The sequence below is a fragment of the Nyctibius grandis genome, chromosome 5, assembly GCF_013368605.1.
Source record: "Nyctibius grandis isolate bNycGra1 chromosome 5, bNycGra1.pri, whole genome shotgun sequence".
Classification (NCBI taxonomy): Eukaryota; Metazoa; Chordata; class Aves; order Nyctibiiformes; family Nyctibiidae; genus Nyctibius; species Nyctibius grandis.
In genome coordinates, this window is record NC_090662.1 from 89,474,785 (window position 1) to 89,494,922 (window position 20,138).

At 41.9% G+C, this 20,138-nt stretch overlaps 2 protein-coding genes across 9 annotated transcripts in view; one reads left to right on the top strand and one right to left on the bottom strand.

Moving 5' to 3' along the window:
- Positions 1–329: 329 nt before the first annotated feature.
- Positions 330–9,527, top strand: LOC137663410 (aldo-keto reductase family 1 member B10-like). Its single transcript, XM_068400615.1, has 10 exons — positions 330–455; positions 1,230–1,397; positions 2,478–2,594; positions 3,306–3,383; positions 4,274–4,396; positions 6,119–6,225; positions 6,431–6,512; positions 7,605–7,688; positions 8,590–8,672; positions 9,019–9,527. Exons 1-10 carry the CDS (start codon positions 387–389, stop codon positions 9,059–9,061), a joined length of 954 nt encoding a protein of 317 aa, XP_068256716.1. The 5' UTR covers positions 330–386; the 3' UTR covers positions 9,062–9,527.
- Positions 9,528–11,160: 1,633 nt separating this feature from the next.
- The window catches only part of CALD1 (caldesmon 1), a 202,147-nt gene continuing 193,169 nt past the window's right edge, over positions 11,161–20,138 (bottom strand). For 6 of the 8 annotated variants that reach the window (XM_068400509.1, XM_068400504.1, XM_068400510.1 and 3 more), the window contains 5 exons: positions 18,660–18,797; positions 17,579–17,674; positions 14,876–14,959; positions 14,517–14,550; positions 11,161–12,834 (listed from right to left, as the gene is read on the bottom strand). In XM_068400509.1, the coding sequence (XP_068256610.1) occupies positions 12,803–12,834; positions 14,517–14,550; positions 14,876–14,959; positions 17,579–17,674; positions 18,660–18,797 (384 nt within the window). In that variant the 3' untranslated portion in view covers positions 11,161–12,802. The remainder of the gene's footprint in view (positions 12,835–14,516; positions 14,551–14,875; positions 14,960–17,578; positions 17,675–18,659; positions 18,798–20,138) is intronic. The other 2 variants (XM_068400507.1, XM_068400511.1) reach the window with 1 other exon arrangement.

Consider the following 20,138-nt stretch of genomic DNA (forward strand, 5'->3'; position numbering starts at 1 on the left):
CCACTTGAGAGTAACTGAGAAAACCATTCAGCGGCCCGGACGCCCATTGCCTCACGCAGCAGTTCTCCTGGCACCCGTCAGGCTTCTCCAGTGCAGAAGAACACCTGCACAGTGCCACGTCCATCACTAAGGCGTTTGCTTTTAGCCTGTGCAATGCAAAAACGAACGAACAAAGAAATCCTCTCAGCACCAGGCTTCAAAATCTCAAAATCACGGGCGTCTGGTGTCACATCTGAGGAAACGCAAACGCCGGCGGGGGCGGGGAGGGAGGTGGAGGCGGGGGGGGGACACGGCCCCGGCGGGCGGGGGCCGAGGCGGGGCGGCCCAGCGCCTTAAAGCGCCTTCGGGCCGCCGTGGGCACGCACAGACAGAGACCTGTGGGCACCATGGCGAGCCCCTGCGTAGAGCTGAGCAACAAGATGAAGATGCCTGTCGTGGGGCTGGGCACTTGGCAGGTAGCGGGGCGCGGCGGGCAGGAGGCGGCTGGTCCGGCGGGCGCTGCCGAGATGAAAAGGGGGGCGGGGGGAAGAAGAACTGCGACCCAAAAAGGGGCTCCCGCGGTGCTACCACGGAAGCCACGTCCGTGCGCGGGGCCGGTGCCGCCGCCCGCAGCCCCCGCCGCGATCGCGGCCGCTTGTGTAACCGGGAGGGCTGCCAGGCGGCGGGGGCGGGGGGGCGCGGGGAAAAGAGGGCTCGGGGAGCAAAGAGCAAAGAAAAACAGGCAGAAAAAACCCAAAAACCGAAATAGGGCCTGAGGGAGGTGGAGGGAGGCAAAATAAAGAGGAGGGGAAGCAAAAGAGGAAACCAACAAGAGAACGAAAAGCGGATTGCGAAAGGCTGCCTGGCCCGGCGCCTGCAGCCCTGGGAGGGGGTCGCTGGCTGGCGGGAGCCCTGCGCCGCGAAACTCCCTTCGTGGGGAAGGGTTTGGGGAAGGTGAACTGGCAAAGCTGCTTAGGCAACGCTGAGAGCAAATAAGGGGAAATGATGCCGGGCGTTGCGCTGCTGGAAACGGCGGAGTCCAAATATCTCGCAGAAACCAACTCCTTTCTGCTCTGTTGCCTTTCCCTACACAAATGCTGTTTGCCTGGGCAGTTGAAACTCTGTTTAAATGCAGGTGACAAGGAAACTCCAGCAGCAGCTGGAAAGGGAGGCTTTGCAGAGCTATCGCAGCAGCGAGCGCTGGCAGAAGGCTATGGAAGAGGTCATGGTTTGGTTGTGTTTGCTTTCAGGCTCCTCCAGGAAAGGTGGAAGAGGTGGTGAAGTTTGCTATTGACGCAGGCTACCGCCTCTTCGACTGTGCCTATTTCTACCAGAATGAAAATGAAATAGGGAATGCAATCCAGCAGAAGATCAAGGAGGGGGCTGTGAAACGGGAAGATCTCTTCATTGTGACTAAGGTACAAGGATGAAAGATTATTGGGGCATTTAGTTTTTCTCAAAGAGAAACTATTGTTCCACCTCTAAAGTAACCTAAGGACTTACTCCCTTCTACAATATTCATTTCGTGGTTGTTGTGTGCTATAAATTCCATCCTTTATTTGCAATTTGGACTGAGCTTTACCTAAGGAACCATTGACAGCTTTGGAAAGATAGCATGGCTGTTGCTGATCTAATAATTTCCTTGCGTCTATTAAGTCACTTAATTATACTGAAGGTTCATTTGCCCGCACCCTAGAAAGATCAGGGAAAAAAAAAAGACAAGACAGATGTCTGAATTCAGAGGTGCTATGCTACTTACCAGTTTGCAAGACATTTGAAAATGGTGTCATGTACAAAATGTAAGCCTGAAAGGGAATAGAAATTAAAGTGTGGGACTTCAGTCTGAAGTATTTTCCATGTATTTACTCAATTTCTTCATCTCATCTACTTGACTCAGCAGTGCCCTTTACCAAAAAGTGAGAACTTCAACTAAAAGACTTATGACTTGAGGTTTTCACCAACAAAACCAGAAAACATTGAGCATGACTAAGCTTTTCCACACTCTTCCTTTTTGTTAAAGAACAGGTTTTAACTTGACTAATACTTGCAAGTTTTTCTATTTAAACTACTTGAATTTTCATTTTGAATATGAAGCAAAATTGACAACAGTTCTCACTGTGGCCAGTTGAAAGGGATAGAAGGAGGGTAGCTATGAGCTGCTCAAGAGTCAAAATTTGGGCTGAAAAAAACAAATTCTGACACTAATAGCTTTGCTGTGTCAGGTACGCCTGGCAGAGTGTTACATTTAGTTCTGAAAATCTATTTTCATAAGTAGGAATACTGACTGTCCACCTTTACTACTGACTCCCTTATTTGTGGTAAGTTTGTCCTATCTTACTATTAAAATATTGGCATTCATTGGATTGACATCCATTCAGTGTGCACTGGGGAGGTGGGAAGGGAGCTGTTCTCCCAGATCATCCAGGGAGAAGCTTCTGTCCCCTGTTTTGGACTGTGGAAGCTGTAGAGTCACAGTTGGGCTTTGTTTCTTCCCACAGTTGTGGAACACGTTTCACGAGAAGTCCCTGGTTAAGGTAGCATGCAAGAAGAGCCTCGCTGCACTGCAGCTGGACTACCTTGACCTCTACCTGGTCCACTTCCCTATGGGATTCAAGGTAGTCCTGCTCTACATACCTCTTCTCCTTACCTGGCTAGAAACATGGGGTATTCTCTCGTCTATGCTGTGACCATCTTCTTTATGCAGTTGGAATATGCTATGGTTCATTTGGCTCTTCCCTGAACCTGGTGGTAGCAAGCATTCAGTCACTAACTAGGTTGTGGTATGTTTTAGTGTGCGGGTCTGGCTTTCCACGCCTATTGGAGAGAGATAGTCCTAGGTATGACCACTGCTAATGAGCCCCCTGGGTCTTCAGGGAAACTGTAACCAACACGCGATGGTGCAATTTGGGATCGTGGCCTTCTGCTGGGCTGGAACAGTGTGAACATCTCAGGTTTTGGATATGTTGGCTTGATCTGGAGTAACCAGCATGAAAAATGAAGCACAGCGCAAAAAGAACATGCTTCTTTTTTCCCCCAGTCTACATTTGTCTAAAATATATAAAATCTCTAGAATAAAGGTAGGGACATGTCTGTTCCCATCTCTCGAGACCTGCCTAAGCTACATAAGCCCCACTCTTTGTATGCAGGGATTGATTTATAGAAATATGGTCCTCATCCAAAAGAATACTGATGAACATGTGGAATTTTTAGTGATGTTTAAATAACCTAGGAATTTGTTGCCTATAATTCCAGTCAGAAGTGCTAGTAAACAGTAGGAAATCAAACTCTTTAAAGAAGTCTGTGTATTATCTACCTTGAAATAACAGGCTGGTGAAGAACTCCATCCTGTGGATGACAAGGGTATGAGTATCCCCAGTGATACCGATTTTCTGGACACGTGGGAGGTAAGTTAATGTTTGCCCTTTCGAGCAGGCGTCAGCACTAAAGACGGAACAGAGATCTGCGTGCACAATGAAATGAAGGGATAGGTTTGGGTACGGAGGATAGTCATACAAAATTGTATTTCATGACTAGAATGAGCAGAGCTGCTGCTACCCCTTGTTTTCAGGAGCAAGAGGGAGATGTTTTTAATAAGACTAAAGAGTAGGACTCTATCAGCACTGTAGGTGCTGTGACTAAAATAATATTTGAATATGCACAATGGTAGAACTGCAGCATAGATTAATTCAGGTGTGGCTGTTAATTTACTGGGCGTTTCATACAGATAGGGAGTTCTCACACTTTTCAGTGTTGGGAGTCAGCATCTCAGGCTGTCCTTCAATCCTCCTTTCCTTGTGGACTGAGAGGATTCAGGGTCTGCTCCTGCCACCTGCCCCTCTGTGATGCTACAACTCTGGGAATTAATAGTTTTCTCTACAATAGCAGATTACAGTTGCAAGAAAGTATTTTGAGGTAACTGAGTTTAAACTAACATCCTCCCTGCTGTGTTCTGCCAACTCAGGTAGTGTGCTGGCATAGGAGGAGGTGGAGGGGTCTCCTTTGCTTTTTTAGCTCTGGTAAAATGATTCCCAAGGAAGCCAAAGCAAAAGATTTTGCTTCCCATTACAAAAGGGTTGGCCAAGCCATTCTTCTTATATTGCTTTCCCATCTGCAATGGGACATAAAGCATATAGATAATACAAGGTGCAAAGATTTTTTTTTTTTTTCATTTGAGATACTATTACTTAATCTAGTGTGGGTTGTTTGTTGGTTTGTCACTAGCTAAGGAAATAAAATAGTGTAGTTGACAGTAATACCACCTCATAAATACACGCTGGTTGTCCTTACTCATTAGGCCATGGAAGAGCTGGTGGACTGTGGTCTGGTAAAAGCCATTGGTATCTCCAACTTTAACCATGAGCAGATTGAAAGAATCTTGAACAAGCCAGGACTAAAATACAAGCCAGTAAATAACCAGGTAAGGTTATTATTTCCATTGATGTCAACTAACCCTGGAATATTCCTAAAGATATTCTTGCTACACTTCAGCTCTAAAACTGACTTCTGCCATGACCTTCAAATAGTTTTTGTGCCATGGAAAGATCTTGCAAAGCACTAGGTATATCTCTGGTTGTCTGAAAGTCCCTTCAAGTCAGTACTGCTTGCAATATGCAAGGCTTTGGTATGGTGTCAGTGTTGATGTTTTGTAGCTGACAGGGATCTCAACAGAAAACGTTTTTGTAGACTTTTGCGCATGTAATGCAAGGGAGATTTGAGAGAAATACCATACAAAACAGTATAGATTATTCATATCACAGTAATATGAAAGAGATGAGAATATTTCATTTTTAGACATTGGAAAAAAGTGAAAATATCCATTACCTTATATAAGACCTTGAGACTTTCTGCTACACTTCCTCTTCCACACTCCCAGCATCACAGCCCAAGTTGCCACAGGCCCATTTCTGCCAGCTCTGGGATAACTAGCAAAATCCCCACTGCAAACTACTGCACAGGCATGGGAATACACAGAAATGCTCTAACTCATTCACTGGACTTATTTATTTTTCAACATAAAATAAACCATTTAACTAAACTTCATTATAAAAAGGAGGGTTGAATTATACAATATATAACAAATTCTCACCACGTACCTCATGAATGAAATCACAGCACAGCAGGGGCATCAGGACCTTCTGACTTTCTTCCATATGCGACTTCTTTGCACTCGGATCAGGGTGCTGAATTCCTCTCTCTGCTGGCTTGGGAAGATCCAGGGAAGCCCCCACACTAGGTCCTGTGAAGGCACGGTGCTGCCTATGCACTAGCATGTGCACTGGCCAGGCTTAGCACAAGGGGGACACAGGACTTGGAAAGATTGTATCGAGGGTTATAAAGTCCTGGTGGGGATGGACCCAACTACCCCCATGTTAAAAGCTGCACCAACTTCGACACTTTAAAGAATTTCAAGCTTTGACTCCAGTTTGCTTCTCAATGGATGTTCCTGTGCCACACACTGTTGTTACAGTAGTTGCCTAGTCTATCTCAGGTCTAAATAAACTGAGCATGGATTTCATGTCACCATACCTGGTAGCAAAGCTGCAGCATTTAGAAATGGCTGGGTATGTGCATGGTGCCATGTTATGCAGTGTAGACACAGCACTGTGGTCATACTATGGCTTGTGGCAAGTTGAGCAGCATCCCTGTGTAGGTGCCTGTTGTTTCCAGTTAAAGGACGTCTTGCCTGAATGGCTGGTCACAACATGATCTGAGCTAACCTAAGGAAGGCTTATCTCCCCAGGGTTCTTCAGGAGTCAGGAGGCTACTTGAGAAGAAGTTGGGTGACTCAAAGCTGAAATTAAACTTCAGATATTCTGAGCTGCCCCTCTGAAGATGCAGTCCTGCTCTACAGTAGTCCAGGAAGATGGATTTCCCCAATTCCTGATACAGATACCACTTTCACTCATCTATTTCTCACTATCTGTGTGTAATATGTAGCATGAGGAAGCCCTGTTCTCTGTGCCAGGCCTCTAGATATTGCTGTGACATGAGTAACTTTTTATAAGATAGATTTTAATCGTGATATTGGGGGACTTTCCTTCATATTTTCTGTGACCCAAGAGGAACTAAAATGTTAATTATGCTCTGGAGCTCAGTGCAGTCTGCCTCTGTGTCAACCACCATGTTTCTGTGCTTGCAGATCGAATGCCATCCATACCTAACCCAGGAAAAGTTGATCAAGTACTGTCAATCCAAAGGGATTGCTGTGACTGCGTACAGCCCCCTCGGCTCTCCTAACCGCCCATGGTAAGAAAGCATTGCAGCCTTTCTGTATAGAAAACAATGAATTTGCAACTTGAATCTTTGAGGCAAATGATGTAAGTAATGCAGGTATAATGAGAAAAGCGCTGGTGCTTTGTTGCAGATTATTTCACGCAAAATGTCAGGCTTCCTGCAGGGAAGCTAATACCTTTCTACAATCCATATCCTAGCTTTTGGGTTTTTTTGATAGGGCCAAGCCAGGGGACCCTACGCTGCTGGATGATCCCAAGATTAAAGAGATTGCAGTTAGACATCATAAAACCCCTGCCCAGGTAAGCCGGGTTGTCAGGGTAAACTATTCCTCCTCCTCAGACATTTTTACAAGCTGATAGCCAGTCTTAGCAGATGCTGCCTTCTCTAAAGGTACAGTATAATGGGGTTGAACTGCACTTGACTCTTCATGCTGCCCCAGTTCCTACCAGCATTCATATGAATTATCAAGTATTTTCTAAGTAGTCTTGAGTGCTGAGCTTTGGCAGGGGGCTGATCAGCAGTGGTATGTGCTTACCTCAGGTTTCCCCCTTCCCAGGCAGATTTCTTCTGCTCCCAGAGAGAAGTGCTTGCTCCCCGAGAAACCCTTTTCTCTGAGGTTTGCTTACAAATCATCAAGCCAAATTGTTATTCCTTTTTCCAGCTAAGATAGCCAAGTTATTCTTCAGAGAAGCTCTGTAATTTGCAGAATGATTTGATTTCTCTCTGGTCCTGTTCACAAAGAATCATTGAAAGCTGCTTGATCATTCAAGATGAAATTTTTTCTCTATTAGTTGCTAGTCACACAAGTTACTGCGCAGGGTGTGCAGAAACCACGCTTCAAATAAATCCACATGTTCACAGGCAATCAACCATGGTCATATTTTAAGACAGGTAGAGCAGGACAAAAAATTGTATGCAACAGTCCTCTTTTGAGAGGGGGGAAACTTTTAAAATCTATAAACATGTTTTTCCTTTTAAGGACTTCAAAAAGCTCAGCCTAGGTGAGATACATACCTGTGAGCCCAAAGTAATCTGCAGCATCATTATGCTCATTTAGTCTGAGCACCCATCTAACACAAGCCAGAAGCATCATCATTTTTCTCCCTCCTTCCTACCCTAAATGAAAACAAAACAAATCCTGGAGAAGCCAGGATGTAGAAACAACATAGGCCAGAAACAAGTATAGTTTGTCAGTAGACTGCAAGTAAATGCTGGCACTTCATACTCCTGTATGCAAACCGGTAGAATCTTCCAAAGAGTGAACATAGTTGTAGAAAGAGAAATTGGTTTATGGATGGGGGGAAAGAAAAAAAGGTAAGAGAGAACACAAAATGCATTTGAACAGACTTCTTGCTGCCCCTGTGTTCATGCTCCTCCTTGCCATTTCCTAGGTTTTGATCCGGTTTCTTATCCAAAGAGACGTGATTGTCATTCCCAAGTCTGACAAACCACACCGTGTTGAGGAAAACATCAAGGTAACGTTTCCATTGGGACTGCTGCTACCTTTTCACACAGGATAGGCACTCAACACCCGTATCTCCTCCGTGTTTCCAAGCAGCACCTAAAAGGCATTGGAAGGGGAGCACAAAGATGTAAAGATTGGGGCTCAGCACTACCTAACCATCTGCACTTGTTTTCTGGAGAAAAGCGTTTTGTTCCTGCCAGTAGAGAAATGGCTTACACCAGGGTGGTCTGAGCTCTGCTGCCCTGGAAGGAGAATCCCAGCTTTGGACTTGCCCTCTGGGAGATGCTTAGTGGGCCCCTTAGGGCGTAAAGGAACAAATCGTAAACACCAGACCCATTATCATTTGTGTCTCACTTTGAAGCTGTGGTTCCCCTTGGCAGGGAGGTTCAGCTGGATGGTTGCTCATAAGGCCTGGTATTTTAAGTGATATCTCTGTTACTTTCAATACATACTGCTACACCTTGGACTTATTTCTCCTATGAACAACCAGCAAAAATTCTTAGATGATTGATTAACTGTGAGACAACTATTTGCACTTGGTACCCAGTAGTCCTCTGTTGCAGCAGAAATATTTATTACTAGTTCCAGTATTTGTGACACATCCAGTAATCCATCCTTAGCACCTTAAGTTTTCTGTCTGTGCATTACAACACAAACTGCAGTGGTGTTTGCATTCAACCACCCAGAACTATAAGACATTGCTATGAACAGCTCCTCAGAGAGAAAAGGACTCTCTTGATTACTTCAAGGGTAAGTTGGTATTTGGCTGAGAAATAAGAGGATTTCTTAACTACGCTTAGTGTGGTAGTGTTCCTATCTCAAGTCATAAATCTTAAGCACATTTAGCAGCTAACTACTCATGAACCTAAGTAAAAAGAGCTTTTTTTTTTTTCTTTTTTTAACCCTGCTAGGTGTTTGACTTTGAACTGTCTAAAAAGGAGATGGATGCCATCCTCAGCTTTAACAGGAACTGGAGGGCCGTTCCAGTGCTCCAGTATGTTCCTTATTATCCTTATTATCCACTAGGCCTATCTCTATCTCTATTTTTATCCTCCATATCTTGAAAACATATATGACCAAAACCAGGGAGAGCTCATATCTTAAACCCTGGACCCCAGGGTAATGAGACATGTCCTGAACTGGCGTCAAGAGAGAGGTTCATTCTGGGCATTCCCTTCAACATCTGAGTGTTGCATGTGCTTGTTCACAAGCCTGTGTTCAAATTAATGACAGCTGCAAAACTTGAGTACATTGGCAGTGGGGGAGGGAGACTGCAGTAGGGAAATGCTGCTGAAGATACTTTCTACAATACTTAAATAACCGGTTCTTTCTCTTCTCAGAGCTGTCAATCACAAGGACTACCCATTCAAAGCAGAATATTAATACCAGTGGCTTCTGGGAGACCTCCATCCAACTCCTTCCAGATTAGAAGACGTACGCTGTAGCTTAGTCTTGATGAGTTCTTCTGTACTTGACAATCATTAAGAGCAGTTACTTGTCCTCCTTTTTTAGGAGACCACTAGCTGGTATAAAAATCCATCAATAGGGATGGGTCTTTTGTTATGACGGTTAACAGAAATCTGTTTTTTATTAGTAGTAAAAAGACAATGTCTCTTCACTTCCTTTTTTCCTTGTCTTCCTTAATTAAAGACATGTTTAACAAAAAACTTTGGTTACTTACAAGATTTTTTACGTTATTTCCAGTGCAGTCAGTCATACTGGCTCATGAGTTGCTGTCAAGGAATGCTGTCTTTAATTACTTTGCTTTTTACATAGTTGTGATTTTTATAGTGTGCATCTCTAGTGCTTTAATATTTTATATGAATAAAGTTTGAATAACAAAACTTAATCAGTGTAGTGCTTGCATGTTTTGTAACTAATTGTATGAAACAATTCTGAAGTCTGTTTTTTTTAAATTTTAATACATATAGAAATGAGCATTTATAATACCTGTACAAGGACAATACATAGAGACTACTTCATGGCTTATGCATCAAACAGGATCGTGCTCTAGCTAGAACCTAAAGAATGAAGTTGTACCTATTACTCCATGTAGCCCTCCCTCCAGACAACTAGAAACTGAACTCTTGTATCATAAGAGGTGAAAAGGTGAAGGCAGCATCATACGCAGTGATAGCACATGTCAAAATACACCCAGCCAAGCATAAGGGCTATGCACAAAATCAGACTGACTTGCTCTGGAGGACTCAAACACAAAATTAGATTTTTGCTCTTCTGCTGGCAGCATTCAGAACAATATATCTAGACAAGGGTTGGCTTTATCTAAGGAAAACATAGAAAAGCTTTACTGTAAAAACACCAAAGCAAACCCTGAGGTAGACTCACAATTGCTTTAAAGTATTTTCAGATGGGTAATGCTAGGCCAAAGCAAAGGCAGGCTTGAAAAAAGGCTGTTTTGTGGCATTCTGCATACTGACAAGAGAAAGTCTGGCTAGGATGCTGAGTGAGCTGCAGGAAAGCATGATCAGAAGCTAAGGTGACAATCTGGTATCATCTGAAAAATCATCACCTCATAATGGTATCAAAACACCAAAAAAACTTGTAGTGCTGCTGACTTAGCCACTGGGATTTGTCTTTGGCGAGTTCTGCCAGGAGGTAGTGCCAGCTGGTGGGAACAAACCATGACCACACCACTTCACAGTATTTCCTAAAAGTAAAACCGATTGTGCCCAGCACACTTCCATGCTCTCATAAAAGGCAATAGTCAGGAGAAAAAGAAACTTACCTAAATTAACAAGGAAAAGCATCATCTTCAGCAAAGATTTCAGAGAAATGTAGCAATGTATTTGGTCAGTACAAGGCAGGAGAACAGGCACACTTGCAAGCGCACAAGCTCTTTTCAGGTTAAATTAGGAAGCATCTGATTATTTCACCCCCAGTAGTTCAGAAAGCTGTGCTTGCTGCAGCCTTCCCAGTGATTCCCGTGGAGCTGGCAGCAGCCTGGGGGGCCTCTTTCAGATGACTGACCTGGTTAGAGCAGGGCATTACATGCTGTGCTGCCGTTAGAGAAAAAAATGAAGGGGATAGAAGGACAAAGGGAAAGCCAGCAGCTCCCTGGGCCTGGTCCCCATGATCATCCAAGCCTGGAAGAACAGCCCACTGAGGCAGACAGAAGAAATACGACGGCTCTCAAACAGAAAACATTTTTCAAAGCAGGAAAGCAGCCGGCTGTGCCTCTAGGTCAGAACCTACTTCATTGAGCATGCTGACTTCTGGGTGATGCACAGCTCCTGTCTTGTATTAATAGGCATGACAATTAAGATTTTTTTTTTTTTCCTTAAGAATACATAGGTTAAAGGTGCTGATTTTACTACTTGGCTCTCTGGTGTAGGATAGTACATCAGGAGAGACATCCTCCAAGGTTTTTTGCAATGACACCTTATTTTACACGGCCTTAGCACGATTCCTGTCCCATTTACAACAACTGGCTCATTTGTTCTCATTAACAAACAGGGGGCTGCTGATGGAAATATTCCATTTATTGTGGATGCAGTTTCAGAATACATTGTTTGAACACATCATTTTTATTGCAGCTATTGGATGTATTTGAAAGACTTAGAGGAGTGTTTACAAAACTCCCAAACAAAAAACATGACAACTCAGACAATGTCAGGCACAGTTTCACCCCCTACACATAGCTACGTGCACCTCTATATGTAAACAAGATGTTTCAGCCAAGCAGGGGAGCTCATCTTTGGGTTGAAATATAACATTATTCTTCTTTAGGAAGAAGTCAGATGCTGTAAGAGATGGAAGTGGTGAAAAGGGAGATCCTGGTAGTTGCAATGCACAACAAAGCTGTTAACAACGTGCTCAGGGGCTACTTCAGTTGCTCAGTTTATGCCACCCGTACACTGTAGGATGTAAATGCTAAACTGTATGGCATGTAAATTCAAACCAAGCTGACGTCTTATAGCCATGTGTTTACTATATACAAATGAAAAAATCTGTAAATAAGGTATTTGGGAGAGAGAGTTAAAAAGAAGCGCTAAAAAGATAGAGGTTTACTTCATTTTAGGTGGACTTCGTGTACAGCACTGATGGATGGCAAGATTTAGTGTACAGTCATTTGAAACAAGCTCCAACTGTGCTTAGTTTTTTTTTCTTTTTAATTATGGTAGTTTTATATAAATTAAACTACAACGTTTTATACAAGTGACCTATTTTTGACCCTCTATACCCTTACCTTTTCCTCTTTTAAAAACTATACTTTCTTTTTAATTACCCATTACTGGGCAACTGACATTTAAAATTTTTTAATACTTATCTCACCATACCTCTAATGGTAATTATGAAATCTTACTATAGAAAAGTGTGTGATTTTGTCTTTATTTTTTTAAGCTGTGATATTGGCTAATTATGTATATTTATTACTAAATATAATACTCTAGCACATCTTAAAGCATTCTACCATTAGTAGTGCCTTTAGGCTAAACTTTGTAAAGCTATGTGTGTATATATTCTAAATTGCATTCAATTACTAGTCACTAACAACAAAAAGAAATATCAGTACCGCTGTCAGCTAACGTAATCATCCGAATTTAGGTATTAACTTAAACTAGAATGGAAAAATTGATACTTAAAAAAAGTATAAAACAAAAAATTAAAACATGTTATTGATGCAGTATTTCTCATGACATGGGCAACTTACAGAAAAATATTACATTGTCAACTAAAGATATTTCTTCCATGCCTTACTCTAAAGTGCAGAAAGAAAGACTTCTGTATTACAAAAGTAACCATTGTTTTTATAGGTTTACTGCACACCTTTCTTAAGCAACTTCACTTTACATGCATTTTGGGTTGACCTCTTATGCCAGCTGAAATCACTGTTCAGATACATAGTTATGACTATCAGTAGGAGAGTCTATATATTTCACAGCATGGGTTTCTTTAGGAATAAAGGCTCTTGTGCAAAGGCAGTACTATTATGATGAATGTCTAGACTGATTATTAAATACAGTGCTAATATACATGGCTTTAACTGGGATAATGCAAAAAGACATTTTGGTAAATAAACATAAATATAAAAAGAACAATTTAGCACTTTTTCCTTTTTTTTTTTTCCCCCCGACTGATTGGTCCATCATCTTTAGTGGCCTTCTACGGTTCTTTCTCAAATTGTCTCAAACCTGCTGAGAGAGAGAAAGATTAAAGACGGCTTGAAATAACCCAAACGTATCTCTAAAATAGAAAAGGCATGGCTCTAGATTAACACACAGCATGTAAGAAGGCAGGACACAAGCTGGATGCTGCTGTGCTCATGTACTGGGATTGCTCAGAGGTGGTCTCCCAAGAGGACAAGCAGGATTTCACCTTTCTTGCCTCCAACAGCCCCAGGAAGCAGCTCAGGGAGAGCTCAGGAGCTTCCCACCCAGAAATACGGTGGGTGCTGCACCCAGCGCACATGTGTGTGGCTGCCATGCTAAGGCAGGCTGTGCTGCAGTGCTCGATGCACACACTCCAAGTCCACAGCAAGACTGAAAGCTGGCTCCTGAGAGCCTCCTCCTGCAACCCCTCTGCTGAAGCCCTCATCTCACTCAGCCTTAGAGGAGAGGCTTGGCAGTGTCCAAACCACTCAGCGGGGTCTGTTCCTGTAGGCAATGATGTACGACCGCACACGTCTTCTGTGGGAGCAGAGCAGCGCTAACGCTGAGCGAGCCTGAAAACCCCTCTCCTAACAGCTCAGTTTGAAAAAGGATAAGAGGAGGAGGAAGACAATTCCGTTTTGCCTGGCTCTAAACTGGTAAGAAAAGTTCACAGGCATACCATAGCTCTGGGTTCACATACGAATGTGAAGAAAAATGTGTGCATGTATTAATGTGTAAAACCCCAAAAGTTTCTCTATATTTAATCATTTCATTCCTAGTGAAGAGTCAAGGGATGTTGCAAGACATCTTAAAGCTATTAAATTGATCAATGAATTTCCATTCTTCCCCACTGGTCCTTAGGCACATATTTCATTTAATTAATTTTATTTGGAGTGTTTTAGATTAAAACAAAAATTTTTAAAGTGCACAAAAGCTAGGAGGGGAATTTTGCTGATTTCTTTCCATACAACTATGTTGCGTTTCCCAAACCAGTAGTTTCAAAATAACAGTAGTAGGACTCTTCTTGCCTTGAGAAGACACCAATGCACAGCTCCAGCAAAAGTAGTCCTGCTGTTGAGTGCGTTTGAACTCCAGTCTAGTCTGGGTATGCAGGAGCACATGAGACTCACAATCAGACAGAGGGTTTATTTTTAAAAATCAACACTACTGAATTTTCATCAGGCTTCACCATTACCCAGTGGCAGTGTTTAAAATCAGGTGCAGGGCTCGTTCTTAGTAGTACTGAAATCTTCCTTTTCTGCTCAAATAATGCTGCTGCAACAGACTCGCTTTTTGGGTTTCCTCTCTTTACTCATGAAAGGCATATCCATTCCTGCTGCAGCCTTTAAAAGAGCCTTTCCCAGCTGCCTTGCATTTGCTGTAATTAGTCAAATGACCATCCCATTCCTCAGACCCCACACAGTTTAATGACGTTTTCTAGCTACAGCAAAAATGCTACGCGTGTCACTCAAACAAGTGAGTGACTTGCAAACACGGCTGGAGCACTGCTAGTCCTCAGTCCTCCTAGAAAGATGATTTAGGCTTATTTCTCAAACATTCATGTTTTGATGATATTGCAACAGAGCTTTTGAAAGGTAAAGGCAAAAAGGGTGGGTTTTTTTTGCATCGATTTTAACAGATGTAGAATTTTAACACTCAGATGTGCCTGTAGGGAAATGTGGCGAAGTTTCTATTTAATATGCAGGTGTATTATTAGAATTACTTACCATTAGTCTCTGATTTTTTCCCCATAGCTGATACCTGTTTGAAGAAGTAATAACTGATTATTAAAGTTGAATATGGGAAAATATAGCTATTTAAAACAGGAAAAAAAATCAACTCCATGCAAAGGACAGATTTCCATGCACAACACAGGTCTGACAAATAGGAATACAAAAGTTACATGCTGCCCATGGCTTTCTGTGCCTCATTGTACTTTTTTTTACAGAAAAAAACGCAGGTTGGTAACAAAAGACATGTAGAGGCCTAATTCCAACTAACTGACCACATGAAGGCAAACAGCACCTTCCCCCTAGAAAGCGTCCCACAGGGATATTATCCTTTTAACAATGCACTGAAGTGTTACCTTAGAAGAAGACGATGACGGCTTTTCAACTGACTGTTTCTCCCAGAGATTACGTTTGCCGGATACATCTCCTGGTTTTAAATCCTGTATTTTTAAATTAATGTCAGAGAACAGAAACTAACGTTAGTTCAGATTTATTTTAATTTCGTAGAGAAAAAGTTAGAATGTGACTTCCTCATAAGAGAAGTTGAGAAGCGTCCACCACTGGTAAATATTACGTTGTCTTATCAATTATAAAGCTATTCAGAATGACACTTCACATAACCACTCCACATATATACATGCTTTACGACAAGAAACAGTCCTGCTGCATCTATTTAGTACTGCACAGACTGGCCATAACTTATTATGTTCATCCTAGAGAGTACAGTGAAAAGGTACTGCACCATCAGGTTTTTAAGACAGACAATTCCAATTTTTGCAGAAAACAAGATCTTTTCAGAAATAGTATTTCTATTAGGGAAGAATTCAAAAGTAGCTTGTCTCAGTTATTTTAGATCAGAATCAAAATATTTAATTTAAAGAACAGTAAAAAAATAGAGTAGACTTCTAATACAACAGAAAAGCAGATCTTCCTTTGCATTCTTAAATATAGGTTTCAGTATTTAACACAGTAGTCCTCCCTATCCATTTCAATTTCCATTACATCCTTTAAAACCTTAGCATGTACCAATCACTAGCCTGACAGAAAAAAAAATAGTTAAGGTAAAGTCATTAAAAATAATAATATTCTCTGAAAATGAGTGTATATGGAGACTTTAAGCAAAACTCAGTAAAAATGTCGAGCTGCTGCTTGGGGAAAAGCAGGGCTACAAAGCAAGACAAAAATATATTAGGCTAGTAGCAATGCACCTACTTAAGGACAGATGGATTGGTATCTACGTCTGTGGCTGGCAAACAAAGACTCTTGAAACAATTTTGGACATAAGTACTCTCCTTTTCAAAATGTGTTCAAGTCCCACACAGTTTCCAGAGTCTTGTTCTTGCCATCCATAGACAGGTAGTTTTCTGCACATGAGAATTTCTAACTTGGGATAGAAAAATGCCCAGTTATGAATGGAAATGCAATTTCTGTAAGACATATTTGCACCAGAGATGCTCTAGAATTTATCATAATTTACAGCCAGAGAGGGTTGCTGATGGTTAAGACTTTAAGCCAATTCTGTACTTCAAAAAGTGAGTTGAACAGTAACAGAGGAAGGAAGAAAACAGCGAAATTGCAGTAGACCTTATCACAAAAGTACTTGCAGTGGACATTATCACAAAACCGCTTCCATAATCCTGAAATCATTTGGGATCTGTGATTTAGGTTCGCGATAAAACTAATTGAGATCTTTGCTCCCTCTACTTTTGATTGTTATTCCAAAAACCACAAGAATCTTGATGGTCACAAAAGCTTCGAACAATTCTTTATTGTGGTGGAATGTGATGGGGGGTAGGAAGTTATTTGCTAACTAAGGAATTCTAGGTTTCCCTTTGATTTATCCTGATAAAAAAAGTAAAAATCACACATTACAGATATATACCATTCTTCATAGTCAATTATAAACAGGTTTACCTGACCACCTTAGCAAACAGACCCCCAAAGAAGAAGAATAGGAGGAGGGCAGGTTCCTTCAAGCAGAGATATTGAAAGAAGAAATAACAATCTATTGAGAAAGAGGGAAATGAAGACATGGATAGAAATAGTTGGCTGAGGGCAAAACAAGAGGTTAGTTTTACATTATCTAAAAGATGCAACTTAAAAGAAAGAGAGGAAAATCTGGAGTTAGATTCTGAGCTGGTTTTCAGTGGTTGTGATTAAATTCAGTGACCACAACAACTTCTTTTGTTTTTATATTCATGTCTATAGGGACACACTCTCCATGTAGCTACCAGTAAATACTGACATTAGGGACAACGCTGCAAATTTCAAGTTCCTCTTTGGGACAAACAGGAGTGTGAATTGAGAAAGCGTTCATCAGGCTGCACCTTTTATAAAGGGCAAGTGGACTGGCAGAAAAATGCTACACAAGGATATGGGAAAAAAACAGTTCTTTAATAAAATCCTGAAGTTGAATCGTTAACACCACGAGTGATGCCCTGCCATTCTCCAATATGGACACCTACAGCTCCAGTTCCTCATCCCTACCCTTCCTCATCCCACAACTACCTGTTTCTACTCCTTCCCACATTCACAGTGCTGCCTCCCACACTCCCAGCTTATTACTTTGATAGCATTTTCTGCTCTGATTCTTGCTGAAGTAATGGACATACTAAAGGGCCTTCATTAGAAATGACATTTAGGGTCTTGCAGGATTAAAGTATTGCAGTTGTGTTTAAAAATATACTTGGAAGATTTTTACAGGGCAAAGGCCAAAGCACAAAAGTGTTTCATCCAACATCTATGGCTGGTAATTTCTAAATCAATACTAGGCCTTTCACAGGTGGTAAATTAATGTCCTTCTTTAGCAGAGAAGTGCTTCTCTGAGCACTGTCTTTTTAGAGCATCCCTAAGCTTTAAGGTGAGAACTGCCCTGTTTCATCCTTGCCTTTTCTGACTACCCAGGAGTCAGCAGCTAGAGGGCCTCTGTGAGCTTCCACGAGAGGACCTGCAGCAAGGTTGCTCCAAAGACCAACAGCTGGTTGAGGTAGCACCATCACCACCTCTGCCCCAGGAGAGAACCCACCTACTGAAGAGATGGTTGTTGCAGGTTTACTTACAGAAGGTTTTGGAGCAGGTGACTTGTTGCTCTCTGGGGTCTTGGTTAACCACTCGTTGATACGACTGGAGACACCAACCTTTAGTCCAGCAGTTTCCTGCAAAATAATAAAATCTAATCAGAAGACTTTCAGAACAGCTTTTGCTATGTTTTCCACAGTTTAGATTTAAAAACAAAGACAAGCCTGAGTTTAATATAGAGGTCATCACTGAGACTATGGCTAGCTAGGAGTCATCCTGTGTGCTCTGAAGATACCGTCCCTCTGAACTACAGAGTACTACTACCTTCTAGTTTTCAATAATGATAAATGTGGGCTGACAAAATAATTTCCACTTTAGTGCTAAGCCAGGAATATATGTTAGACATACACCTGCTGTTTCTGTCATAACCCCAAACTCCAGGGAGGAAAAATCTTTAGCCTATAAGAAGAAGAAACACCAGTCTAAGTCTACATTTTTGTTTTGTTAAACTAAAATTTTTCAAAAAAGCACATAATAGAGGAGTTAAGTGGCCTAAAGTTTAAATCATTAAAATAAATTTTTAAGAGGTTAGAACAAATTACTGAAATTTCATGGCTGTCTGTAATAACCCTCTTCAATCCATGGCTCAGTTTTTTGGCTATGATGAATAGTCATCAACTCACATCAATTTATAGAAAGGAAATGTTGCCTTAAGGACTTATGTAGAAAAGATAAAGGTCTCACAAATGCTTCTATGCATTATCTATAAAACATCATCATTATCTTGGCTGTTTAATCCTCCTCTGTCCGCCAAAAGAATCTTTCCCAACACAAAGAATTTCTTTGTACTCTGCTTGAACTACCCAGATATATTTGTCTAAGATATCTGATGTGGCTCTGGAATGTCTCATAACTTAACTCAGTATGTCACTAAATTCTTCTGTTCTACTCAATATTGCAGCCACACAATTTTGTGGGTTTCTGAGAACCTCCGGATCCTTTGGGATATTTTTCACCAGGGATGTCAACAGGAGCAGCCAGGCTTACTCATAAGAACATGAATGGCAAGGTCAGGTCTATAACATAATTCTTTATAACCACTATGTAAAATTAAACACATACCTTATTTGGTGTTCCTGTCCCAGAGGGTGATGAAAAAACATTCCCCTTCTCCCACATGCTCTTGATATTACGGACACCCTCGGCTGGAACAGGAAGGTCAGAGGCTGCTGGCTTAGCTGGTCTCGCAGCCTTTGTGCCCTACAGAAGAATTGAGGCCAGTTGGTGTTTGGCATTAAGAGCTGGAGTTACAGTGTGGTTTGACTCTGGGGCAGTGCTGGGGAATGCAGCAGCTATAAGTGGTTCTAGCAATGATCATGCAAAGACAGAAAGGAGTACCCAGGTCAAGTGATGCCACTGAGACTCTCTCCCTTTTCATTTGCAGTTGCATCCTTGACACAACCAGCTATGAATACTGCAATCACTTAGATTTTTGCATTTGTTACATTTCTAAAGCTTATGGCAAAAAACAGCTCTGCACACAACTGCTCCAAGGCTTTCATTTGTCCTCTTTCAAGTCTCAGCACCTGCATCCTGTAAGCATGGCTCTTTCAGGGGCACAGCTAAGGAAATCCATATGAGGAGGCAGGGGAGAAAGGCTGCTCTGGCATTCGGCATCAGACTCTGCTCCATCTGTCCCAGACAACTTAACCTCACAACTCAGGATTCTAGGGGTAAATTTCAGCAATTACAGTATATTTGGAATGAAGTGGTTTTTAAAGAGTGGGGGGCTTGTGGGCTTGGGTTTTTTTTTTTGGCAGTGTGTCTCTTGCATGGTTACCAAAACACTGGACCAAACTCCTCCTGTTCCTTCTTTTCAAAATCCTTGCACATTTTACGTAACACAGATTTGAGGAGAGTAAGAACCTGTATGAGCTGAGGCTTTGCCTCTCTAATTGCAAAGCAAGTCAGATTTGGTAACTTTTGGAAAAATCAGAAACTCAGCAAAGGAATAATTTCAGGTCAGATGGGAGCTGTATATAGCTGTGAAGTTGCACTGCCCACCCCTTGCCATAGAGCTATGCTTTTTAATGTTTAAATGGAGCATAAAGACTCAGGACCTCAGCACAGCCCTACTGAAAATACTAGAGAACCTAATGTAAGCTGTTGGGTGGGCTGGTCCAGTGTTTATGGGTTGAGAAACCCCGAGTTCACTATTACATAAATTTCTTAGGACAGATGGAGCTGTAGCTCCAACCCATGCACTCTCTTTAAGGAGTTTAACATCAAATCTCAGTGCCAAATTAAAGCCCTTGGTCACTCTAGGGTGGTTATGTCTCATCAAGAAAAGGCACAGAGTGAAGGAGGAGGACAGAAGCTGTATGCTCCTACTTCGATGATACGGGGACTACTAGGTGCCATGCTGACATTCATCTCTAATGGAGGGGTTTGAGCTACCTCCAGCTTGACATCAGTGCTGGAGGCAAGCCTGAGCCTTCAGCAGTGTCATGCATGGGCTTTGTTTGTCAGGAACTGAAACACAGTACAAAACTCTCCAGCACTGACAGGCTTCCTAGCAGAAAGGTTAAACGGAAAACAGTC

What these genes read in the sequence shown, in the direction of transcription:
- LOC137663410 (XM_068400615.1), top strand. Translation starts at nt 387, where the DNA reads ATGGCGAGCCCCTGCGTAGAGCTGAGCAACAAGATGAAGATGCCTGTC. An exon ending in ACTTCCCTATGGGATTCAAG is followed by an intron (nt 2,595 to 3,305) that starts GTAGTCCTGCTC and finishes TTGAAATAACAG; the next exon opens with GCTGGTGAAGAACTCCATCC. An exon ending in ATCATAAAACCCCTGCCCAG is followed by an intron (nt 6,513 to 7,604) that starts GTAAGCCGGGTT and finishes GCCATTTCCTAG; the next exon opens with GTTTTGATCCGGTTTCTTAT.